The 20,386-nt window shown below is 39.9% G+C and overlaps 1 protein-coding gene across 2 annotated transcripts in view; it reads left to right on the top strand.

Moving 5' to 3' along the window:
* plce1 (phospholipase C, epsilon 1) overlaps nucleotides 1-20,386 on the top strand; it is a 98,828-nt gene continuing 78,442 nt past the window's right edge. The window contains exons 1-5 of one of the 2 annotated variants that reach the window (XM_046068031.1): nucleotides 1-124; nucleotides 13,806-14,159; nucleotides 14,610-15,242; nucleotides 15,420-15,830; nucleotides 15,985-16,194. In XM_046068031.1, coding sequence (XP_045923987.1) covers nucleotides 14,655-15,242; nucleotides 15,420-15,830; nucleotides 15,985-16,194 — 1,209 coding nt within the window. In that variant the 5' untranslated portion in view covers nucleotides 1-124; nucleotides 13,806-14,159; nucleotides 14,610-14,654. Of the gene's footprint in view, nucleotides 129-13,805; nucleotides 14,160-14,609; nucleotides 15,243-15,419; nucleotides 15,831-15,984; nucleotides 16,195-20,386 lie in introns of both variants that reach the window. The other variant, XM_046068030.1, reaches the window with a different exon arrangement.

Raw genomic sequence — 20,386 nt, 5'->3', positions numbered from 1 at the left:
ATCAACTGTCTCTCCGTGAGGTGTGTGGAGCGACTCAGTCAACGAAAACTTACCAGAACATGTGCTGAAGCAGTGAGTATGCGGACTTTCGAGGGATGCTAACTGGATTTGACAACTTTGGTCGGTAAGTTTGTGTCACCACTTCCTCCAAACTGTCACGTCAATATACGTTTTTAGACACCTTTCCACGGGTTGGCTGCACGAGTCTTTCAGTCGGGAGTGCGGTTTGTTAAGTTGCTCACAGTGACAGTGGGTCTCAGACGGAGTCCACAAACCCCTGAGCCACACTAAACCTACCTAATTGTAATTTCTTTGCATTCTGTTTGGTACTAGAAAGGAATGTGGTTGCTCGCTTAAAAGTGAAATCGCCCACCTCTGAACCTCCCAGCAGAAAGTCTCTTACGAAACCGGGTTCCTGGCGTCTTTTAGGGCAACTTAACGTAACCTCATCTTGTATGAAAACATTTTGAAACTGCATCTGCCGTTGTTTTTTTTCTTTCTGTGCTTGCTGTGAGGTGCATTGCTGTGCATGGAGGTTGTTTCATTGTCGTTTACTTGAAAATGTTCCAAAAACGAGTGAAATGGGATTTTTTGTGTATGCTGTTCGCACTTTCTTTCATTTTATGCTTGTGTGTGCACGCGCGCATGTGAGTTCTTTAGTTTGACAAGTAAGGTTTTTGTTGACATAAGCCCTCCCCTAGGCATCCCTTGGGGAGTGGGACCTGTTTACTCTTTTGAGTGTGATGTTGCAGTGAATGTTGCTTTACGCTAATATAAATTGGTTCCAGAGAGAAATACGCCTCAGATTGATCAGCTCCAGATCAGATTCGCTAATAGAAGGGCAGACAACTTTTGAAAAAGTAGGCTACAGTCCATATGACTGTCTGACACAAACTAATAGGATAACAGGGCTGTATTTACAGTGCAAAGTTGGGGGCCACAAAAGGAGAAAAAACACTTGGTTCCAAGCATGTTACTTAAATGATATTATCTTAATACTGTAGTTGATGAAATTACAGTATTTTTACACACTTTTCTTCACTTCTCCCCAAATTGATAATGTTTGTGCATATTTATTCAACTCTCAGTCATTATATGTGCTCCAACATTACATAATATTGTGATGTAGCAGTTGGAGAGAAGGTGCGGTGATGTCTTGATATAGAAATGAGGAGCAGACAGGGATGGGAGACTGGAAAGACTTGATGTTCTTCAAACTTGCTGTTCTGTATTAGTACATTCTCCCTTCCAAAAATGCCACTAGGTGCTTCCCATCTGTTAAGCTGTGCAACAGCTTCAGACTTTGTCTTGACAACATCACATTTCTAGTGTTAATTGCCATATTGACCTAGGGCTGGGTGATTTTTGCCAAAAATGTTATCAGGAGAAAAACAAGTTTAAGGGCTAATTTATGCCCCTGAATAAAAATTGAAGGGCCAAAGGATTATTTGTGTGGTTAATCTATACTTTATAGTCAGATCGTGACAAACACTTGACGCCAAACAGTGGATCACTTTACATTTCTGAGGTAGAACATTCAAAATAATTATCTTAAAAAATATTTTTTTTCAAAAAATATGATGATGATATGATGACCTTTAATCTAAACTTGTGTCAATTGTGGAATTCATTCTTTTGGCTACATGATACTGCTGCACATTGATTAGCTCTGTTTAGAAATTAAAGGTGCCCTGTGGAGTTTTTTTGTAAACTAACAAAAGTTATGTTCACATTAAGTGTTTCTCACCAAAATGCTTTTCAAATACATTATTTACATCCTTGTTTACTAGCACTCTTCTGCGCTGCCTTTTGCTGGCGCAAATGCTATGCTTGTTTGCATTTTACCTCCACCAACTGTCCATCAGTGGAATAGCGTCAATGGCAGGTGTCGATGGCAGGAGTGCGCATAGCCTTGTCCGGGTAATTGTGCATGCATGTGCGTCCCTGTCCCTTGTGTGCAATGCAAAGAAAACAGAGACTCAATTGTAAAATCAGCACTCTGTAGCGCTACTAGTGGTCAAAACACCACAAGGTACCTTTATGTCCTTTTGATATTACCCACTTTACGGCAGTTTAATTTCTGTCATAGTTGTATTTTTGTTAGTTGTATATTTAGTCTTGAAATACAATTTGTCTCTTCTCTTTGATATCCTGAATTGTTTGCAAGCAGTGTTAATGGAGCTAAAGGCTGCATTTAAGCTCTTGACTTGAGTAATGTTTAAAATGTTTTCAGAAGTTGAACCTGGAGCTGCTGTGTTGTCACTGAATTTGTGTATGTCTTGAAATCTCCTTAATAACTGCTTTTACTGGTTCTGAGATTCAAGTTGTTTTCTCCTTTAGCTGTCCAAAATAATATATCCTCCTGCATTTCCTGCTGTCTTGCATATTACACAAAGGGAAAAACACTGAACGAAGCAATTATGTAATAATTCAGATATAAAAGCCTGAGCCCACGCTACAGAGTCCTCTGGCATCCATGTTGAAACCAAACTAGTCTCTAACGTTAGCTTATTTTGACTTTTGTCTGTGCAACGACTGGGGATTGATTGATTAAGTGGCTGATTATGTGGCTGGACTGACTGAATACTCATTTGAAATCTTGATTGTAGTTAGGCTCAGACATATGTTCTGTGACAGCCGTATGCTCTCACATAATGTTTAGTCTATCCCCAAGAATTCTACGTGGTCTTGAAATGAAAAAATTGCACAAAGCAGACTTCACAGACCAGCAACTAGTGTGTTGTTTGTTGTATGAGAAAGCTTTTATCTGACGGACACGGGGTCACAATGAAGATTTTGCACCATATGCAAAGTGTTATATGGACACGGCTCATCGTCATTTCTACTGGTGTGGTTCACTTTTGTTGTGCCTTAACACTCTTTCTGGTGTTAAAGACACACAAACACACACACACACACACACACACACACACACACACACACACACACAATTACTGGCACACATTTCATTCTGTTCTTCAAGTTCAGCAGTCTCCCTCTTTTGAGTCATCTTTTTGTCTAAGTTAACGAGGGCATGAACACATACACAAAAACACACACACAAACACACCTTGAAAATACCCTTTCTTGAGTCAGCCCTCTCCCTCTGTTGTTACACTATTGCACACGCAAACAGATGTACACACACACCCACACACATTCACACATAGAGCCCCTCTCTCTCTTTCTGTGCAGTTTCCACTGGAGTCTCTTTCTGCCCTGCCCTCTAATCAAAGCCATATGTTCTCCAGGTCCCTCGCATGAAAAGTCTGTTCTGTTTGCAGCACTGTTCCCACTGTAACCAGCCTCTCGCTTTATTTCTGGCAGAGGGAGAGACTGTGCTGAAAATGAAAGATAACTTGCGAGGATTGCAGGTTGATGATTTTTTTCCTGTCCTTTTTTTGTGTAATTGTGTTTTATTGGTTTTCACTTTTACAGAAAAATTCAAGGCAAATATCATTGTTGTGCTTTACAAACAAAAGTAGTGAAAAGGATGCACAAAAAATGAATAAATCATTGACAGAGGATTCAAAACAGTGGCTGACAAATAACTAGGTCTGCAAATTATGAGGAGATTTAAAGTCTAAATTCATCGTAGTCCAGGAAGGGACGCCTGGGAGTCCAGGAAGTTTAAACCTGAGTTTACTAGTTATATGTGCTCGTAACCATAACATATAAAGCCCATTTTCCACTGCATGGTACCTGCTTGATTCGCCTAAACTTGCCTCGACTCTACTCGCCTTTTTTGGTTTTCCATTGTGAAAGTGAAAAGTTGTACCTGTACCTGCTACCATGTACTTTTTTTCATATAACCTTGTGAAAACACAGCAGACTGCTGATTGGCCAGAGAGAATCGTCACAATTCACTGCATCATCATTCTGTGTGCCTGACAGAGGCCAGCAAAGTTTTCATACGTTATATCATCACTAAATCCACTTTGGAGAAGTTTTGAGGTGAGAAATAAACGGTGTAGATTTCTAATATTGACAGTTTTTTGAAAAGGGATGGCGGAACAAAAATGTGCTTGAAAGTTTTCGGAGTTGAGGAGTTCCGCAAGTGGCGGCGGGGGAAGCCTGTGCCAACCCCTGGGAGGAGCTTGCGAGGCCGGCCACCCACTCACAGAGCCCTCTGGTCCCACCGTCACACAGACCGCTGCAGCAACAATGGCAGGAGGAAAACACAGTTGTAAGGTTTTCATACTGCTTACCTGTCTTTACGTTCTGAGTAATGTTGAAAAGTTTTAACTTAAATCAAGAGACAGCTGTTTGCGGGTAGCTGGTGTGTGTATTGCATTGAACATTACGTTGCGGCAGTTTTGTGTGGCGTTGCTATGACGACCAGTTACATTGAGGGGTACTATCTGCAATGGAAAACGGAGGACGGTGGGCCAGATTCGAGGCGAGTTGAGCTGGTACTCCAGTAGTTATATAATTTAGGACAGAGCCAGATCATGTGTGCCAGAGTAGATGCCTTCATCGGCCACAAATAGAATCTACATTAGGATATATTTAGGCAAGTTTTAATTTGGAAAAATGATGACGATGTATTACCTTCTTTTTTATATTTTTTGTTTGGTGGTGTTATCTCAATCTCTGATTGACAATTCATTAGCCATTAGCCATCCATGTGGACAGTCTCTAAAGCAGATTACAACGACGACAGCATTTCCTGCGTTGACTTTGTTAGCGCAGTGGTAATTTAGTTAGTCTTTTATCAGGTAGTCTCAGAGACTCATCAGATAGACATAACAGCTTGGTTTGGCAACCTCGCTGCGCAACTGAATTCTAAACTGGTCCGGTTGATGCAGGTGTCACGCCCATAGAGTGCATGCAGACTGGGGTGGTGACATATTTTGGAAATTTACCCTGAAAGAATAAATACAATACCCAGTAGTGAGTTGGCTGTTCCTGAGTGGTTTTACTCGTTCTGGTGTTAACTGCCAGCGGAACTTAGTATATAAATATAGTGTATATAGTAAAATACAGTAATAACCCTGCATTCACTAAATATTTCCATTTATTAATCAATCAGCTAACAGAATCACAATAAACATTGAATAGACTGTTATGTATAAAAGTAGGCTACTACAAATGATAAATTCTACATAGGGTATTGAAAGTGCTCATTCTCTATCATCCTATTATCTACAATTATCAATAACAATTCTTATCATTACCAGGATAGAACAGTTATCTTATTTCCTTATATGGACTATTACAACCTCTCATCATAAATGGATAGCTAGTGTCAATTCAGCCCAGTAGGATACCTAGCTAGCGCAAATACCGCAAATAATTACCAACTTCATGATAGTACACTTAGGGCTGGTAAAATATCCACTGCGACTTGTAACGTCGTTTCATGTTTTTAACCAAGTAAAGTCTGCGCGACTGAACACATGCACATAAAGTGCAATTTATACTTCTACGTCAAATCGACGGCGTAGGCTACGAGGCTACGCAGAAGCTACGCAGAGGCTACGCTGTCGCCTGATGTGCACTTCCTCAAAAATGTAACTACACGTCGAGTTGAAGCTCTGGGACTGGTCGGCTGGGTAGCCTCACAATGCCTCCGAGCCGACCGGAAGTACCCCGCTCTTTGAACTAACATTTACTAGCATTTGGGGATGTAATTGCAGAATGACGGACACACCTACGCACAAGTATAAATGCATGGTAGACCCTACGCAGGAGTATAAATGGGCCTTAAGACGACCGCTACATTATTTGTTTAAAGTGTTTGCAAACCACATGTTATTGCACTTTTGTGTTTATAGCAGTACATTTAAATTACATGTGCGCAATACACTACTTTAGAATTCATTATTTAATTTTGCGTATAAGAATGAGATTAATCTCAAGAAAATCATGCGATTACTTTAATCAATTAAAGATTTTAAGCATGGGTGAAACCCCAAACCAAATGACCAAGTGTTCCACTTTATGGGACAATAATCTGGAATCTTGAATCCATGGTGATAAAAGTTAGTAATGGAAAAGTGGACTGTTTTCTCTCTCTCTAATCTGTCATAGTCCCCTGATTCCCATATAGGTGTTTAAGTATTTATGAGCTCTCCTGGTGCCTGGTTTGATAAAAATCTTCATGAATCGAAGATATTTTAGTCCTTAGCCTCGACAATTTCTGACAGATCACAGCGTTAAAGATTTTCAGTAGGTTCACATTGCCTCTTCAGAAGAATCAACTCTCAGTCTTTATTATTAAAAAAGCATGCGGTCCAGGAAGCCAAAATGTGGCTGCACAAACGTATTAATCTGAAAAAACTTGCCATTATGATCTCATAATGTGCCCATGACTAATATAAACATAACCAGCACTCTTGTTGTGCGGGGACCCACCAGAAAGTGTGACTCATTTTGTGTCCCAACCCAAAACTGTAATAATAACTATTCCCTTCAAGTGCGTAGTGCTTTAAAATCTTCTAATAAGGTGGATGATTATGGATAAAGTACAGATTCCATTCAGCTAAGTTTTTTTCTTTACTGAAATGTTCAGGCCAGCAGATAGAAAACAGTTTTCCATCAGTTTTTACCCACTGTAAGCTGTGATTCCGAAGCTGGCTGGTTTCGAACCCACCGGGTTCGGGCCAATTTGAGATGTTCCTGTTGTAAAAAAAAAAAAAAGATAGAATGATAGTTAACAGAAGTATATAGAATTTAGTCCTTTAAAAATTTTATATTGTTTTAGATTATTTAGAATAACAACAGGCAGTCAGTTGGCAGGATTGCAGCTCATTGAATGCTGCCGAAGTTCAGGGTTGGGTTGGATTAAAACTGAAATTACATCAGGTTTTTTTTTTTTTTTTGATCAGGGCCTGTTTTCAATTTCTCAGAAGTCAGATCTCTGTCAAAATTCTGCTACCCACAATAATGCATCCAAATCTAAATAAAGATATATTACATATTTTATAATCAGATAGATTCATACGACCTGTTTTTATGGATTGTTTTTATTCTAAAGCATATAAAGGGTTTCCTTTCACTGATCTGTCCCTTTATCTAGGTCTTTGCACTGCATGGTTTCTTTTCAGCTGCCACCAGTTTAAGGAATGTGTTTCTATTGTGGTCATGTGATGTGTCTTTTCTTCTCTGACCCCATGTATTAAAGAGAGGGGAGTTCCTTTGCAAGAAGAGTGAGTGTGTTAGTAATCTGAAGATTGAAAGGCAAGTGTGCAGAATGTTACTGGATCTCTATACTACGTTTGGATTGAATACAGTTCCACAACACTGAGGATCTTCCTTAGTTCATACAGCCTTATTCTCATTCCTCTTTACAACGCACTGTGGTTCTGATAACGATCAAAAAACATGATGCTTGTCAATAAATTAAAATTGTCCAATATCCAATTCAATGTTTTTGGCTATATTAAGAGTGATAGCAATGTCACGCAGGCTATGCTATCAGTTGCATTATGTTCTCTAACATGTGTTAACATTCTTTCTACAGGATTAGTTTTTCTTACTTTCTTCCATTCTGCATGGAATTCAAATCTGTGTCCTTGGCAAATTTTCAGTACTTTCTTTACAGTACTAATGGTCACCTTTCTGGCAGCACCAAAGAATGTGTGACTGAAAAGATTAACTAATTGGAATCTGTTTTCAGTGCAGTTGGGTAACACCAGTTGGAGCGTCACTCTATTAAATTCACATGGCGTGCCTTTTTTTCTCTTTGGTCCCGACACAGCAGAAAGGGGGATTCCTTCCTTCTCTCCCTGACCTGCTTATTGTGTTGGTTGAATGCTTAAGATCAAATTGTGAATCTTAGTGTGACGTATTAAGTGTTTTGGTTGCATTTCAACTCAGTTTGAATCCAGCACTCATTTTACACTTGCCATTTACGCTCTATTACTTTCCTCATCCACTAGCTGAGTAGCATTTAAATGAGCTTGAAAATAATTGTAAATATGAAACATAAAGATTAGTATCTTTAATTTACGGTGCTGCTTTCTACCTCGCTGACTGGGCTTTACTTCCCTGCACTCCATGTGAAGTTTGACCTAATCACATACCAGTCCGTGAGTCATCGTTTGGATGAGTTGTGAAATAATCCCTCATGAATGAACATTAGAAAAAGCCTTTTATGTGAGAGTGAAGGGCCCCCCTGTTGAGGGGATAAAAAACGATTTAGGACAGGGGTTCAAAAACTTTTCCAGTCTTGAGACACAAACTCGGCTCTAACGAGTTGAATGACTCAACTTGTAAAAAAACAAAAACTGTGGCCCAGTTTGGAGAAGTGTTAGATGTAGATTGAAATTCAGCCATCAATCATGGCCACGTTGAGCCTTGATCTACCATTTGCTTAGCAAGCGTTTATGGCTAATGCGTTAACAGTTTCCTAATTATACATCCACCGAACTATAGTGACAGCATAGTCCTCTTTTGCCGCCTGTCACCGTACGTCTGAAGAAAGGAATGGTGCAAGTGCACTGGCCTTTCATCATTTGCTGTATTTTTTGATAATATCACAGTCGTTGATATTTTCACTCCACGGCTGTGATGTTCCTTTAAAATACTAAAAACTGGTAAAACTTTGCTGATGAGGACCTGGCTCCAGTAGTCTGCATGTGAATGTCACACTACTCCACTGTAATGTGCCTTGTATGTGAAAGCAAAATTAGTAATTAGTAATACGTGATGTAACTAAAGAGTTTTCCTCCAGAACAAATGATACTGTACATTATTTTTTTGAATTGACATATGGCAGTTTGGAAATACCCATTTGAGATACATGAGGGAACAACTGACACACACTCACAAATACAACACAGTTCTTTTGTTAACCATCTGATTCTGATTAGATCCAGTTTCTTCAGGACTGTCAGACGTGCTGAGGTCATCCCCTTTTGCTTTCATCAACATGTGTTGCACTTTATTGCAGCATGGGAAATGTTGGATCTTATTGGAGAGAGTACCCAACAGCTCTCTTTTAAAGTAAGATGGACGGACAGCTGTCTGTCTTATTTCATCAGGTTTTTCAGCGATTCAATGGAGGTAGCAGCTTTTTTTGCCTTCTTTTGAAGTATAGAAGCTTTTTAAAGCAGTCCACAAGCCCGTGTTCAAACATTTGCTATTTTTGAAAGATATCATTACCTCGAGTATTTTAAAATATTAATACAATTCAAATAATCCACCTTGACAACCAAGAGCCTATGTGCTATACTTGAAGTCTCGTTGGTTGCAACCTCACAGGCACAACAAGACTTAAACATAACTAAGGTGGGGGCGATATGGCCGAAAATGTTCATATATAATAATAATTATAAGTTTAAAGGCAGATTTTTTTGAGTGAAAGTTGAAGAAACCAGATGGTTAATTGTGGTATCTAACTATTCTTTGTGGTCTGATAATGACAAACACTTGATGCCAAACAGTGGATCACTTAACATATCTGGGGTAGAGCATTCAAAACAATTACAATAAAATCTCAGTCCCTTTTCCTCAACAAAATAATTACCTTTATAGAAAGCGCTAATTCATTCGATCTATTGAACATTTATTGAATTTTTGTTATATTGTTATTAAGAAAACACGTAATTTTTTCACTATTTTAAAAATAATTTTTTACAGACTATACAAACACAGTCTAATGTGTAAATTAGTGAGTTTTGGGACAGCTAGTAAGGAGATTTATTTAGCTTTGGACAGATATAAGTCAGCTGATTCTGTTTCCAGTCTTCCAGCTAAGCTAACCGGCTGCTTTCTGTAGCTTCATATTTGCTGCACACGTATTTCCTGAAATGTCAATATTTAGAAATAATGATCACTTTGTTATACCAGCATAGATTTATGGTGTCTCATCTTGGACAAAAATAAGTATGTGTATCGCTGAAGTCCTTTTGTTGACTGGCAGCAGTCACATGACTGTCGAAGTTTATTTGTTTATTTATTTATTTACTTAAAGAATCCCAGTTCGTTGTTGCCATGGCAAAGGTGAAACATTTTTACAATGTGCACAAACTTCAAAAACACATTCTGATTGGCTGCTGAACTTGTAGACTGACTGTGGAAGGCCCATCCCTAATGTCAATCTTTGTCTCTCACATACAAACACTCTTTCACTCTCCCCCTGTGTGTGTCTCCCTCAGATGACAACAAGATAGTGATCGGGAAGCCTGACTCACCTGGAGCATTAGATGTACAACACCTTTTACAAGTATTATCATGAAATGATACTGGAATACTTTTTGACCTTTTGAGATATTTCTGAGTGCCATGTGCTGGACAATATTTTATATAATACAACAAGTGAAGTAGAAGTGATCGTGGGATTTCTTGGTCAGTGCACTTGTCACTCTGTGTGACCTGGTTTCCAGTGTGTGTGGGTGTGTCTGTCTGCGTTTTTAGCCCAAGGCTGAGATTTACCCTGGAAGAGCCATTGCTTTTGCCAGCCGGGGTCACAGTTCAGCTGATAACAAAAGATACTTTGAACTGTATTTAGTGTGTGTGCGTGGTTGTTTTCTAGGTTTACAAACTGCAGAGATTTAATCATTCTTTTTGATTGCTAGCAATTCTCTAGTGTGTGTGTGTGTGTGTGTGTGTGTGTGTGTGGAAGTCACCTTCCGAGATAATCGCATAGCAGGTCTGCTATGTGGTTGTGTGTTAAGAAGTCTTTATTGTTGTCATTTCATTTGCTATTTCTGTCAATTATAGGAATAAAATACAGTCATAAGAATAAACACTAAATGTAGAGCTGTAGCACATCTATATAGCTTCCATTTTAAGTAACCACGATGTGGAAATGCTATCCTGTTGCTAATTTCAGAGTGTTTTTAATTTAACTTGATGGAAAGCACAGCTGTCTGTCATGTCCCCCGGCACATGGCTTTAGGATTTAAAGTTACAGTATGCAACTTCTTTCCTGGGGTAACCAGAGTGTTATGCTAGCACTGCCCTCCTGACCCATAATTAGACAGGTTCATGGTCTAACATGTGTCGTGTCAGATTGTGTCCTCAAATGAACTAAGACTTAATGTGACAGGTAACATTAACATTAAAATAGAAAAATAGATTTAGTTTTGATATATCCCATGTTTTTAATTGTGCCTCATATTGTGCACATTTAGTTTCTCATCGCTCCCCCAAATTTTAGTAGTTACTATGACTTGTCCGTGTTACGGTTGCTAATCTTTCTTTTAAAACTACGCCCAAACTCAATTGCAGGTTCTCTTCATAGCAAATTATACATACCAAACTTCATTTGTGATTTCAAAGGAATATAAGCATGTACACACAGGTTCACAGAAAGGTGGAGTATTTATTATATCACAGTGTTTATTTATTCTTAATTTATACTATAAAATGAAAAAGTTAAACAGTGCTTCTTTATGATTTGATGCCAAAAGGTTAGGGTTTTATATCTAGCACGAATGACAATAACATAAGCACTGGGGAGAGATATGGTACAGTGTCACATGTAGTTGCTAAATGTTGTGCATTCTTTTCCAACTTTTGATACATCTGGTTGGACCTGTTATTTGATTGTGACACATACAGGCAGGTGAGATTCTTCCTGTTATGGACCGGGGTGGGCTTACACAAAAATGTAATCTGACATGATTGGTGACAGCTTGCTGATGAAGACATTCTTCTGAAAACCGCCATGATTTAGATTATGATTAGATTATTTGAGGCATTCAAAAATGGGGGTGAAAATGTTCCTCATCATATTTTGTCTCCGGTCTTGTGAGAAAAATCAGTAGATCAAAAGTCTCCAGGTGCCTGCTGTTAGTCAGCAGTGTAGCCCCAGGCAAGCTGCTCCCATGTGTTACAGTTTCAGTCACAGGTATATTGTGCAACTGAGGGTAACATACTGCATCATGTTTGTGTCTTTGTAATGTTTGGGTTTTTATATATTTTTTATAATTATATAAGAGAGAAAGGTAAGCATTATGCACATCCCAAGATATCCAAACTGTCCTTGACTTTCCAGATCAGTTTTATGAAAGGCCACAAATTCTCTATGCAAAGTTTCCACCAGCCTTATTTTGCAGGTGTGATGTGCCACACAAAATTGTGACGTGTAATATTAATTTTCAATTTTCAATGGGAATTGGTCAAATAATTGGCTGTTTCATTAAGTTGTAGGTACTTTTATTAGATTCATTATATTGTTTATTAAAGCCCATTTTAAATCCTTAATGTAACCACCTTCGGTGGCCCCAAACATACATTTTTACTAGGCGTTGAGTTTCCGGAAATTATTTAATCTTGGCACGACTCTTATTTACTACTACAGGAGTGGCTCATTCTTTTAAAGCTGACTCAGCAACTCCAGTAAAACAATAAAAATGTTTTGTGATCAATGCAGGTCTGTTTTGTTTGGCAAACTTTGGTGTGGTGCTGGATTCAGTTGATTCAAAGTTTGTCCCATCATCCAAAGATCTTTTACCTGTCAAATCAGTGGGGGAAACTAGCAAAGTGAGCAATGAACTGAACCCCTTCCTCCCTAATCGTAAGCCCCCCCCCCCCACTAACTGTGTAGCTGGTTGTCCGTCTGTGAGTCGGTCCTACATTCCAATTGTGGCCCACGCATTTTGGCAGAGAAGTGAGTGCTGTAGGCGCTCTTATTATGAGTTTTTGGCCACTAGTATTTTGGATTTATTCATCGTTTGCCAACATGTCTATACCAGAACCACACAATTAGTAAACCTACATGTTGTGGGTGAGTGTGTCTGTTATGGATGTATGTCATACAAGCAGGGTGCATAACTGGTCTTAGCTCAACTTGATTTATTCACCTACCAGTATGCTAGATTGATATAGACAGAATAAGTTCAGTTAAATCATTTTTTCTGAGGTTATGGATAACAGACATCACTTCCTATTTATTGCAGAGCTGTGTGTGTTGTTACAGACAAGAGTCTTGTGTTTTAAGACTAGCAAAATAAAAAATGAGATCATCATCAGTGCCATCACATCATAGAAAAATTTAATTGAAACTGTCATTTTAAGATACCAGTTGCATGGTATCAATCCAGCGCAGTTTTTCTTATTTATAAAATGCAATTTATGATGATGTTAGATAACTGTGGGATATGTAGATACAGGATCCAGTTTTTAGACCCCATGGCAGGCTGATAATTAATAATTTGTTAGTGTGGTGATGGTGTACTTGAAGTTTTCCCATGGAGTTAATCCATGCTATTTCTCCAAGACACATCACTGAACAATTCAGTTCAACCTCTGAGAGGTGATGCATTCAGATATGTCTGTGAAGTTTCTCAGTCATCCAGGTCATAGTTATCCAAAGAAGGTTAAAGTCAAGGGCAACTGGACTTGGTTGAAGGTTCAAATACATTTTTTTAACTATAGCAAGCAAATTACATGCCCTACACTTAATACATCACCTCAGACCATGGGGATACATGTACTGTTCGTATTGCCCAAGAAGGTTGGTAGTTTTGATGGGTGTAAAAATGAGTATTGTTCTTCCCTTATTTTTCCCTTCCCGCTGAAATTCAGCATTTGTTGTTTCAGTTGTTTCTGTCACAATGGCTCACCCTTTGTGCCGTGATTTAGTTGAATGGTTATAGATAAGAAAGCTGATGTGATGAGAGAAGTAAGCAGAGAAGGAAATGAGAGCATCTCTTAAAGTTAGTAAAATGTGTTTCTCATGTTTGTCTATGTCTCTTATTGTAATAAGTCTTGAATGTTCTAGCTGTCTCACCCTACCCTCTTTGAATATGCTTTAAATGTATTTTAATTACTTGTCACAACCAGATAAATAATGATTGGTGTGTTTTCTCTCTCTCTCTCTCTCTCTCTCTCTCTCTCTCTCTCTCTCTCAGGGCCTACGAGTGGATATCTATGCCGCTGATACATGTCAGGACCAGTCACAGCTAGCGCATATGGGCACACACATGGGCTTGTAAGCTGTGACTGTGATCCCTACTATCAAGGACATTCCTCTGTCCTCCAGGGTCACCTCCGTGGGCTTTCTATCTGGCAGTTTGTACAGCTGCACAAGCTTCTGTTTCCACAACACGCACACACAAAACACACACAGAACACACTCTGTGTGGAAGCTGAAGTCATTATTTGCCCCAGCACATGCCTATGACCACGATGGCACACTGAAAGTGAAGAAGAAGCTTGGGTCTGTTGTGTAGCATGACCTGAAGTGGATCTCTCTCATCATCTAAGTAAGTGCTTTGAACTGTGCTAAAAAAAAGGTGCTGATAATAGATTATCGTTGATTAAAAGTGCACTTGTATTACGTAGGTCAATCACTCACTCAGTCAATCAATCAAGTGAAGCTGCAGCAGAGAAATGTGCTTCAATCCCCCCTAGATGTAACAGTAGACTTTTCAGGGAAAACTGGACTATCATTTGTCGTCTTGACCAGCTTTGTTATAAACATGAGAATGCGGTCGCCTTACACATTATTTCGGGTTTGAAGGCTGCACATTACTCCTGCTGCTCTATGGAGCCACTAATTTAGATGGAAGATGTCACTTAAAAGAGTCTTAGAGAAATATATATGATTGATTTTGCATCACAGATTAGGTATAATGCAACCAGTTTTATATAAATAAATAAAGCACTTTCTGAAGTTCTTCTAAATACTTAACTGTCATCAATTATTTTCAAAGCTGCAGCAAAACAAAGGATAAAGCAGGCCGCTCCAGGGAGACTCAATGGCCACTGAAGAAAATCAGAAACAGGTTGAGGCTGTAGTTCTGGCTTCATCTTCATCCACTGAGCATAGACCCAGCAGAGAAGCCAGGCGCTCAAATGACAGCCGGGAAGTACGGCGATACTCTGACCAGTTGTGGCATTCAAAAGAAAGGAGCAGGCCTTCCCTCCTTTTATATAGGAAGCTGTCGTGTGACAGTGGGAAAGGGACAATTTTGGACGAGGAATATGAGTGCTTGTATTACAGCTCAGAACTCTTGAGCACTGAAGAGAAACTTTATCCAGAGCTGTCGGCTGGCAGTAACAGAGTTACTCCAATACCTGGGAAAAGTTCAGGGGGATCTCCGTGCCAGCTGGACACCCTTGGAGAGGGTGTGGATGCAGGCAGAAACAGAACTGGCAGCACCCGCTGCTCCTGCACCATGGCTGGCAATTGTGTGAGTCCAAACATCTACTGTTGCCACAGCCCTAGATCCAGTCCGAGCCCCAGCCCTGTTCAGAGTCCGAGCCTCAGCCCCATCCCCTCTCTGCCCAATCAGCGACACATCCGCCGCAGCAGCCTGCCCGTGTCTATGCGGGCTTTCCACAAGGTACTAAAAGAGGAAGTTGCTAGCCCTGCTTATCTGCAATATGGTTTTTGAGAAAATCACAATGTTTGCACTGTAAATGTAATGCTTTACCCCATTACATAGCCCATTCAAGGCACTGATTATTTAGCCGTACAGAATAACTAAGACTATTTAATTTGCTTTGTTATCTGCTTCTAGACATCATCCTGCCTCTCATCTCGCTGCAGTCCGTCCAGTGAACCAAGCTCTTTGGTGTCCTCTCCTTGTAGTTCCCCCCTGCCCAACCCTCGCCAGCATCACCAAAATGGACTCCTCCACCGGCACCATCTCAAAGATGGCTACTCGAGTTTAGAGAGGCTCAACCGAAGGCCCAGGGTCAACAAATGCTCCCTGGAGAAACTATTCCTGCTACGGGCATCTCTCGACACCATGACGACAACCGCGGGGAGCGTTAAGAGGTCATCTTTAGGAGTGCCCGGGAACTGCAGCGGGGGCAGCAGCAGTGATGAAGAGGATGGAGAGGGTCTCTTGGATAACGCAGAGTTTGTTAGGAACCGTGGAGAACGTTCCACTGTCCTAGTGAGGCGCTTCTTCAGGAATAATCAAAAGGTATTTACATGGAATATTCCCTTTTTTAGCTCCAGTGTCTGGAGCAAAGTTGATATGACGTTTGTTATTTTTGTTTTTTTATGACTCTTGGCTGTGCTCATCATTAATAGTATGCTTTAAAACAATGCTTAAATACCTTCCCTCGTTCCATAAGGTGACCAAGTCAGTGTGTACTGGAACCAGAGCGATTGTCAAGACACTGCCATCAGGACGCATCTCAGAGGAGGTCTGGGAGGTGGTTGCTTATCGCAGAATATGGCAACCCAGCAAGAAGAATATCTGGCCAATCTTAATGCAGGTTGTGGGAGAAGAAGTCAGAGTCTGCAGGGGGATACTACGTTTTGTTGGAGTTAAGCTACATCAAGTAAGAGAATGTATATACAAACTCCCTGTGTTTTAAATTAAAGTTTTGTAACACAAACACATAATAGAAGCATTTGAGACTTAAGTTACTCAAATGTGCTGTAAAGGTTGTTGAAAACGTAGATTCAGGACAGCAATGCAGTGAAGTTCTCAGGTCTTGCATAGTTTATCTTTCACATCCAGGCTACTGTTAACACGCTCCCTTAACAGGAGCGTGTTAACAGTAGCCTGGGTATCGGTGCATCTCAAAAAGATTTCGATTAAACATGTTTTTCATAATCATCCCAAGCAAAGGGTTGTTAAAGTTGCATTTTTTATTTACAAGTTTAGGAAATGTGCTGCGGTGGGAACTATTGAATCTTTATGCCGTTCATGGCCTTCCATCACTGACTGACTGAAGCTATGATGTGCTTTAAAATGACGTGGAATTTCCACAGATGATAAGGCAGTGGTTTTCTTTCCGAGCTCTTTTTTTTTTCTGCCACAAGACGTGCAAGACTTACTTAGCTGCAGTGACACAAGAGTATTTATGAATTGATTGATTCTTGATTCAGTGGAGGAAAAATGTTCTTGGCTTTTGCTTTCCTCTGTTTGGATTGAAATCTTATGCCTGTTACGCCTGAAAGATGAATAATTTGTTCAAGCAATATGCTAATAGACCAACACACACATCCCAAAAACACATACACACAGGCTCTTTGTTCGGGGTAGGCCCCTGCTGTGGAAAAATGATTTATTCTCTGTTAGTTCTGCTCCCCATATTACTGACAGACTGAATGACTGAGCCTTCTGTGTGTGTGTGTGTGTGTGTGTGTGTGTGTGTGTGTGTGTGTGTGTAAATGGACTGAGCAGAGTTGGCATTTGCATTAAAGTTACGGCCATGGAAATTGGAGAGAGGGTAAATGAGCAAGACAGAGTGAGAAAGTTAAAGAGAGATGGAGGATGAGGGGGGGGAAGGCAGAGTGAGACCCAGGACATTGCTGTGTTATTGTCAGGTTTCCAAGCAAAGGATGGAGTGTTTTTACAAACATGAAAACCTCTCGCAGGAGCTGTTCAACTTGAGCAACCTTGGCAGCCACAATTCAGCCTTTAACTGGAATGCACGGACTAGGGATCAGCAGCATCACACAGGATGCTCTCCTGTTGTTTTTTGTTATCTTATCCCTCCTCTTCCTGCAAAAAAACTCAAAACACATGGGGACCGAAACCCTGTTCCTTGAGGACACATACACTCAATTACACAACACCAACTTTATTATATTTTTATATCTTTATATATTATATCTTTCTGTTGAAATACAATTTGCACTTTTCTGCTATGTGTAACTGTTGCTGTATTACGGTACTAGCAAAATATACTGTATATGTGTAAGGAATTATAAGAGAGATAGCAGTTACTCTGCAGGTCAACTCTCCATCATGTCCTATCTTGCGCCTTTACAGGCATCTCTACGTTTATTGCTCCGACTGTTATTTCCAGTGTGTCAGTGTCAGCCACCTATTGACTTTTTGCTGTGTAGAATTTTAAATTGTGTTGTGATAATAGATATTTGTTTTATGTATTACAATTTTTTGATGGGATTCTGACATGTGCACAGTTATATGGATATGTATGTGCATTGTGGGTTCATGCATAGCCACAACAGAGCCAAGTACTGTCTAAAATTTCTCATGTGTGGAGAGGGGGCTTGTACCCTCACGCCACACACACACACACACACACACACACTCATACTTGTGTGCATGCTGCAGCGTGGTTTCTGACTTTACCAAAGTGTTTTTATGTGTCCTTTGTGGTTGTAGAAAAACGGGCTGAGTTAAGTCCCGGCAGAACTGCTTTAATAATGAGACCATTGAAAGTGGGGGAGTTGCCAGCCCTTCCCCTGTCAAAACACCATCTGAGCGGCTCCTGTAAGGGGTCACCAGAGAGTCTCTGAGAACATCGTGCAGAGTTGAATAAGTAGAGCTGTAGCAGGGTTGTCATCAGGATCATAAAAGAAAAATATGAAAAAAGTAGGAACACATCCCATTGCAAGCAAATGGGAGTCATGCAGTCAAAAACGTGCAGTCGCGAACAAACATATTCCTTCTATTTTCTATACATTTGTGTTTTATGATTTATGATTGCATACAGCAGATCGAGACAACAATGGGCGATCAGAGAATATAAGACATTTGAGTCAAAATCTTTTCTTTCAGTGCTGAACTATCTGGTCACACTGATGTAGATATGTAGTCATTGTAATAACTATATATTATATATAATATTCAGCACACATTGTAGTTAAGTTTTTGCATCTTACTGTAAAACTTGTCCATTTTATAGCACTTGTAGTTTTTTCTGGATGATGCAAAACACCCATCCCCAGCCATTTATAATATTGCCCATCATGAACTTGTGTAAAAATTCATGATGGGAAAAATATAATTGACTCACAAACTTTTAAATGCACATGAAAACGTTTGGTGTGCTTGCATTTGTATGTCTGAATTAATTCATGCAGACATACTGTGAAATGATTATAGCTTTAGTGTCTTTATGGACTGGGTGGGTGCACTGCTATTATACACACACCCCACGCAACCATACTACACTTGGTACACATGCATGTGGTATGTAAGCCTGACTCTGCAGTAATCATGTTGAGGAGTTTTCTGGAGGTATCCTGTGGCCCTGTGTGTTTATTGCTACAACTAATGAAGTGAGCCAATGAACACAGGATTATATGAAGGAGGGATTGGAGTAGAGCAACAGCGGCAGAGAGTGGGAGAGAGAGAGCAAGCCAGCAAGGGAGGGGTAACACACTAGGAGAGAAAGAGGGAGAAAATGGGGTTTTAACAGTGGAAAAAGAAAATCTACCATGGAGGAAAAATGACAAACAAGGTGTGGGAATCAGCCATGGACTGTTTGGGAAAGAATAGGGGTGAGGGAGAGAGAGAGGAAACAAAAAAGTTCAGACCAAGACAGAGCCATTTATTTATGTTTTCTATACATTTTTATACAAGTTCATGATGGGAAATATTATAAATGGGTGGGGATGGGTGTTTTGCATCATCAAGAAAAAACTACAAGTGCTATAAAATGTTATAATTGTTACAAACAGTTTCTCAGGACAAGTTTTAGGGTAGGCCAAATAAGAGAATGCAAAAACTTAACTTGTAAGGGAGTGCAACAGTAGGTCTTTCATTTTGTTTGTCTCTCCTCTCTGATACTGTTTTCTCCTTCTGGGCCTCTGTAGAAGAGTCATATAATTTGCCGGGCAAATACTTGAAACCAGAGAGCGCGCACGATATCGTACTGTTGCAATTATGCTTTGTGTTTTTGTACCTTCATACACACACTCGCACACACGCACAGGTGCTGGTCATATAATTAGAATATCATCAAAAAGTTGATTTATTCCAGTAATTCCATTCAAAAAGTGAAACTTGGATATTATATTCATTCATTACACACAGACTGATATATTTCAAATGTTTATTTCATTTAATTGTGATGATTAAAACTGACAACTAATGAAAATCCCAAATTCAGTATCTCAGAAAATTAGAATATTACTTAAGACCAATACAAGAAAAAGGATTTTTAGAAATGTTGGCCAACTGAAAAGTATGAAAATGAAATGTATGAGCATGTACAGCACTCAATACTTAGTTGGGGCTCCTTTTGCCTGAATTACTGCAGCAATGTGTCATGGAGTCGATCAGTCTGTGGCACTGCTCAGGTGTTTTGAGAGCCCAGGTTGCTCTGATAGTGGCCTTCAGCTCTTCTGCATTGTTGGGTCTGGCGTATTGCATCTTCCTCTTCACAATACCCCATAAGTTTTCTGTAGGGTTAAGGTCAGGCGAATTTGCTGGCAAATTAAGAACAGGGATACCATGGTCTTTAAACTGGGTACTGGTAGCTTTGGCACTGTGTGCAGGTGCCAAGTCCTGTTGGAAAATGAAATCTGATCGCCATAAAGTTGGTCAGCAGGAACACAAGGAATGCGACAGCTGAAACCCATGTCTTGCATACGTCTGTGCGTGGTGGATCTTGAAGCACTGACTCCAGCTGCAGTCCACTCTTTGTGAATCTCCCCCACATTTTTGAATGGGTTTTGTTTCACAATCCTCTCCAGGGTGCGGTTATCCCTATTGCTTGTACACTTTTTTCTACCACATCTTTTCCTTCCCTTCGCCTCTCTATTAAT

This window comes from Micropterus dolomieu, linkage group LG14, assembly GCF_021292245.1.
Source record: "Micropterus dolomieu isolate WLL.071019.BEF.003 ecotype Adirondacks linkage group LG14, ASM2129224v1, whole genome shotgun sequence".
NCBI lineage: Eukaryota > Metazoa > Chordata > Actinopteri > Centrarchiformes > Centrarchidae > Micropterus > Micropterus dolomieu.
Note: the sequence above shows the minus strand (reverse complement) of the source record. Positions and strands in the feature narration are given on the sequence as shown.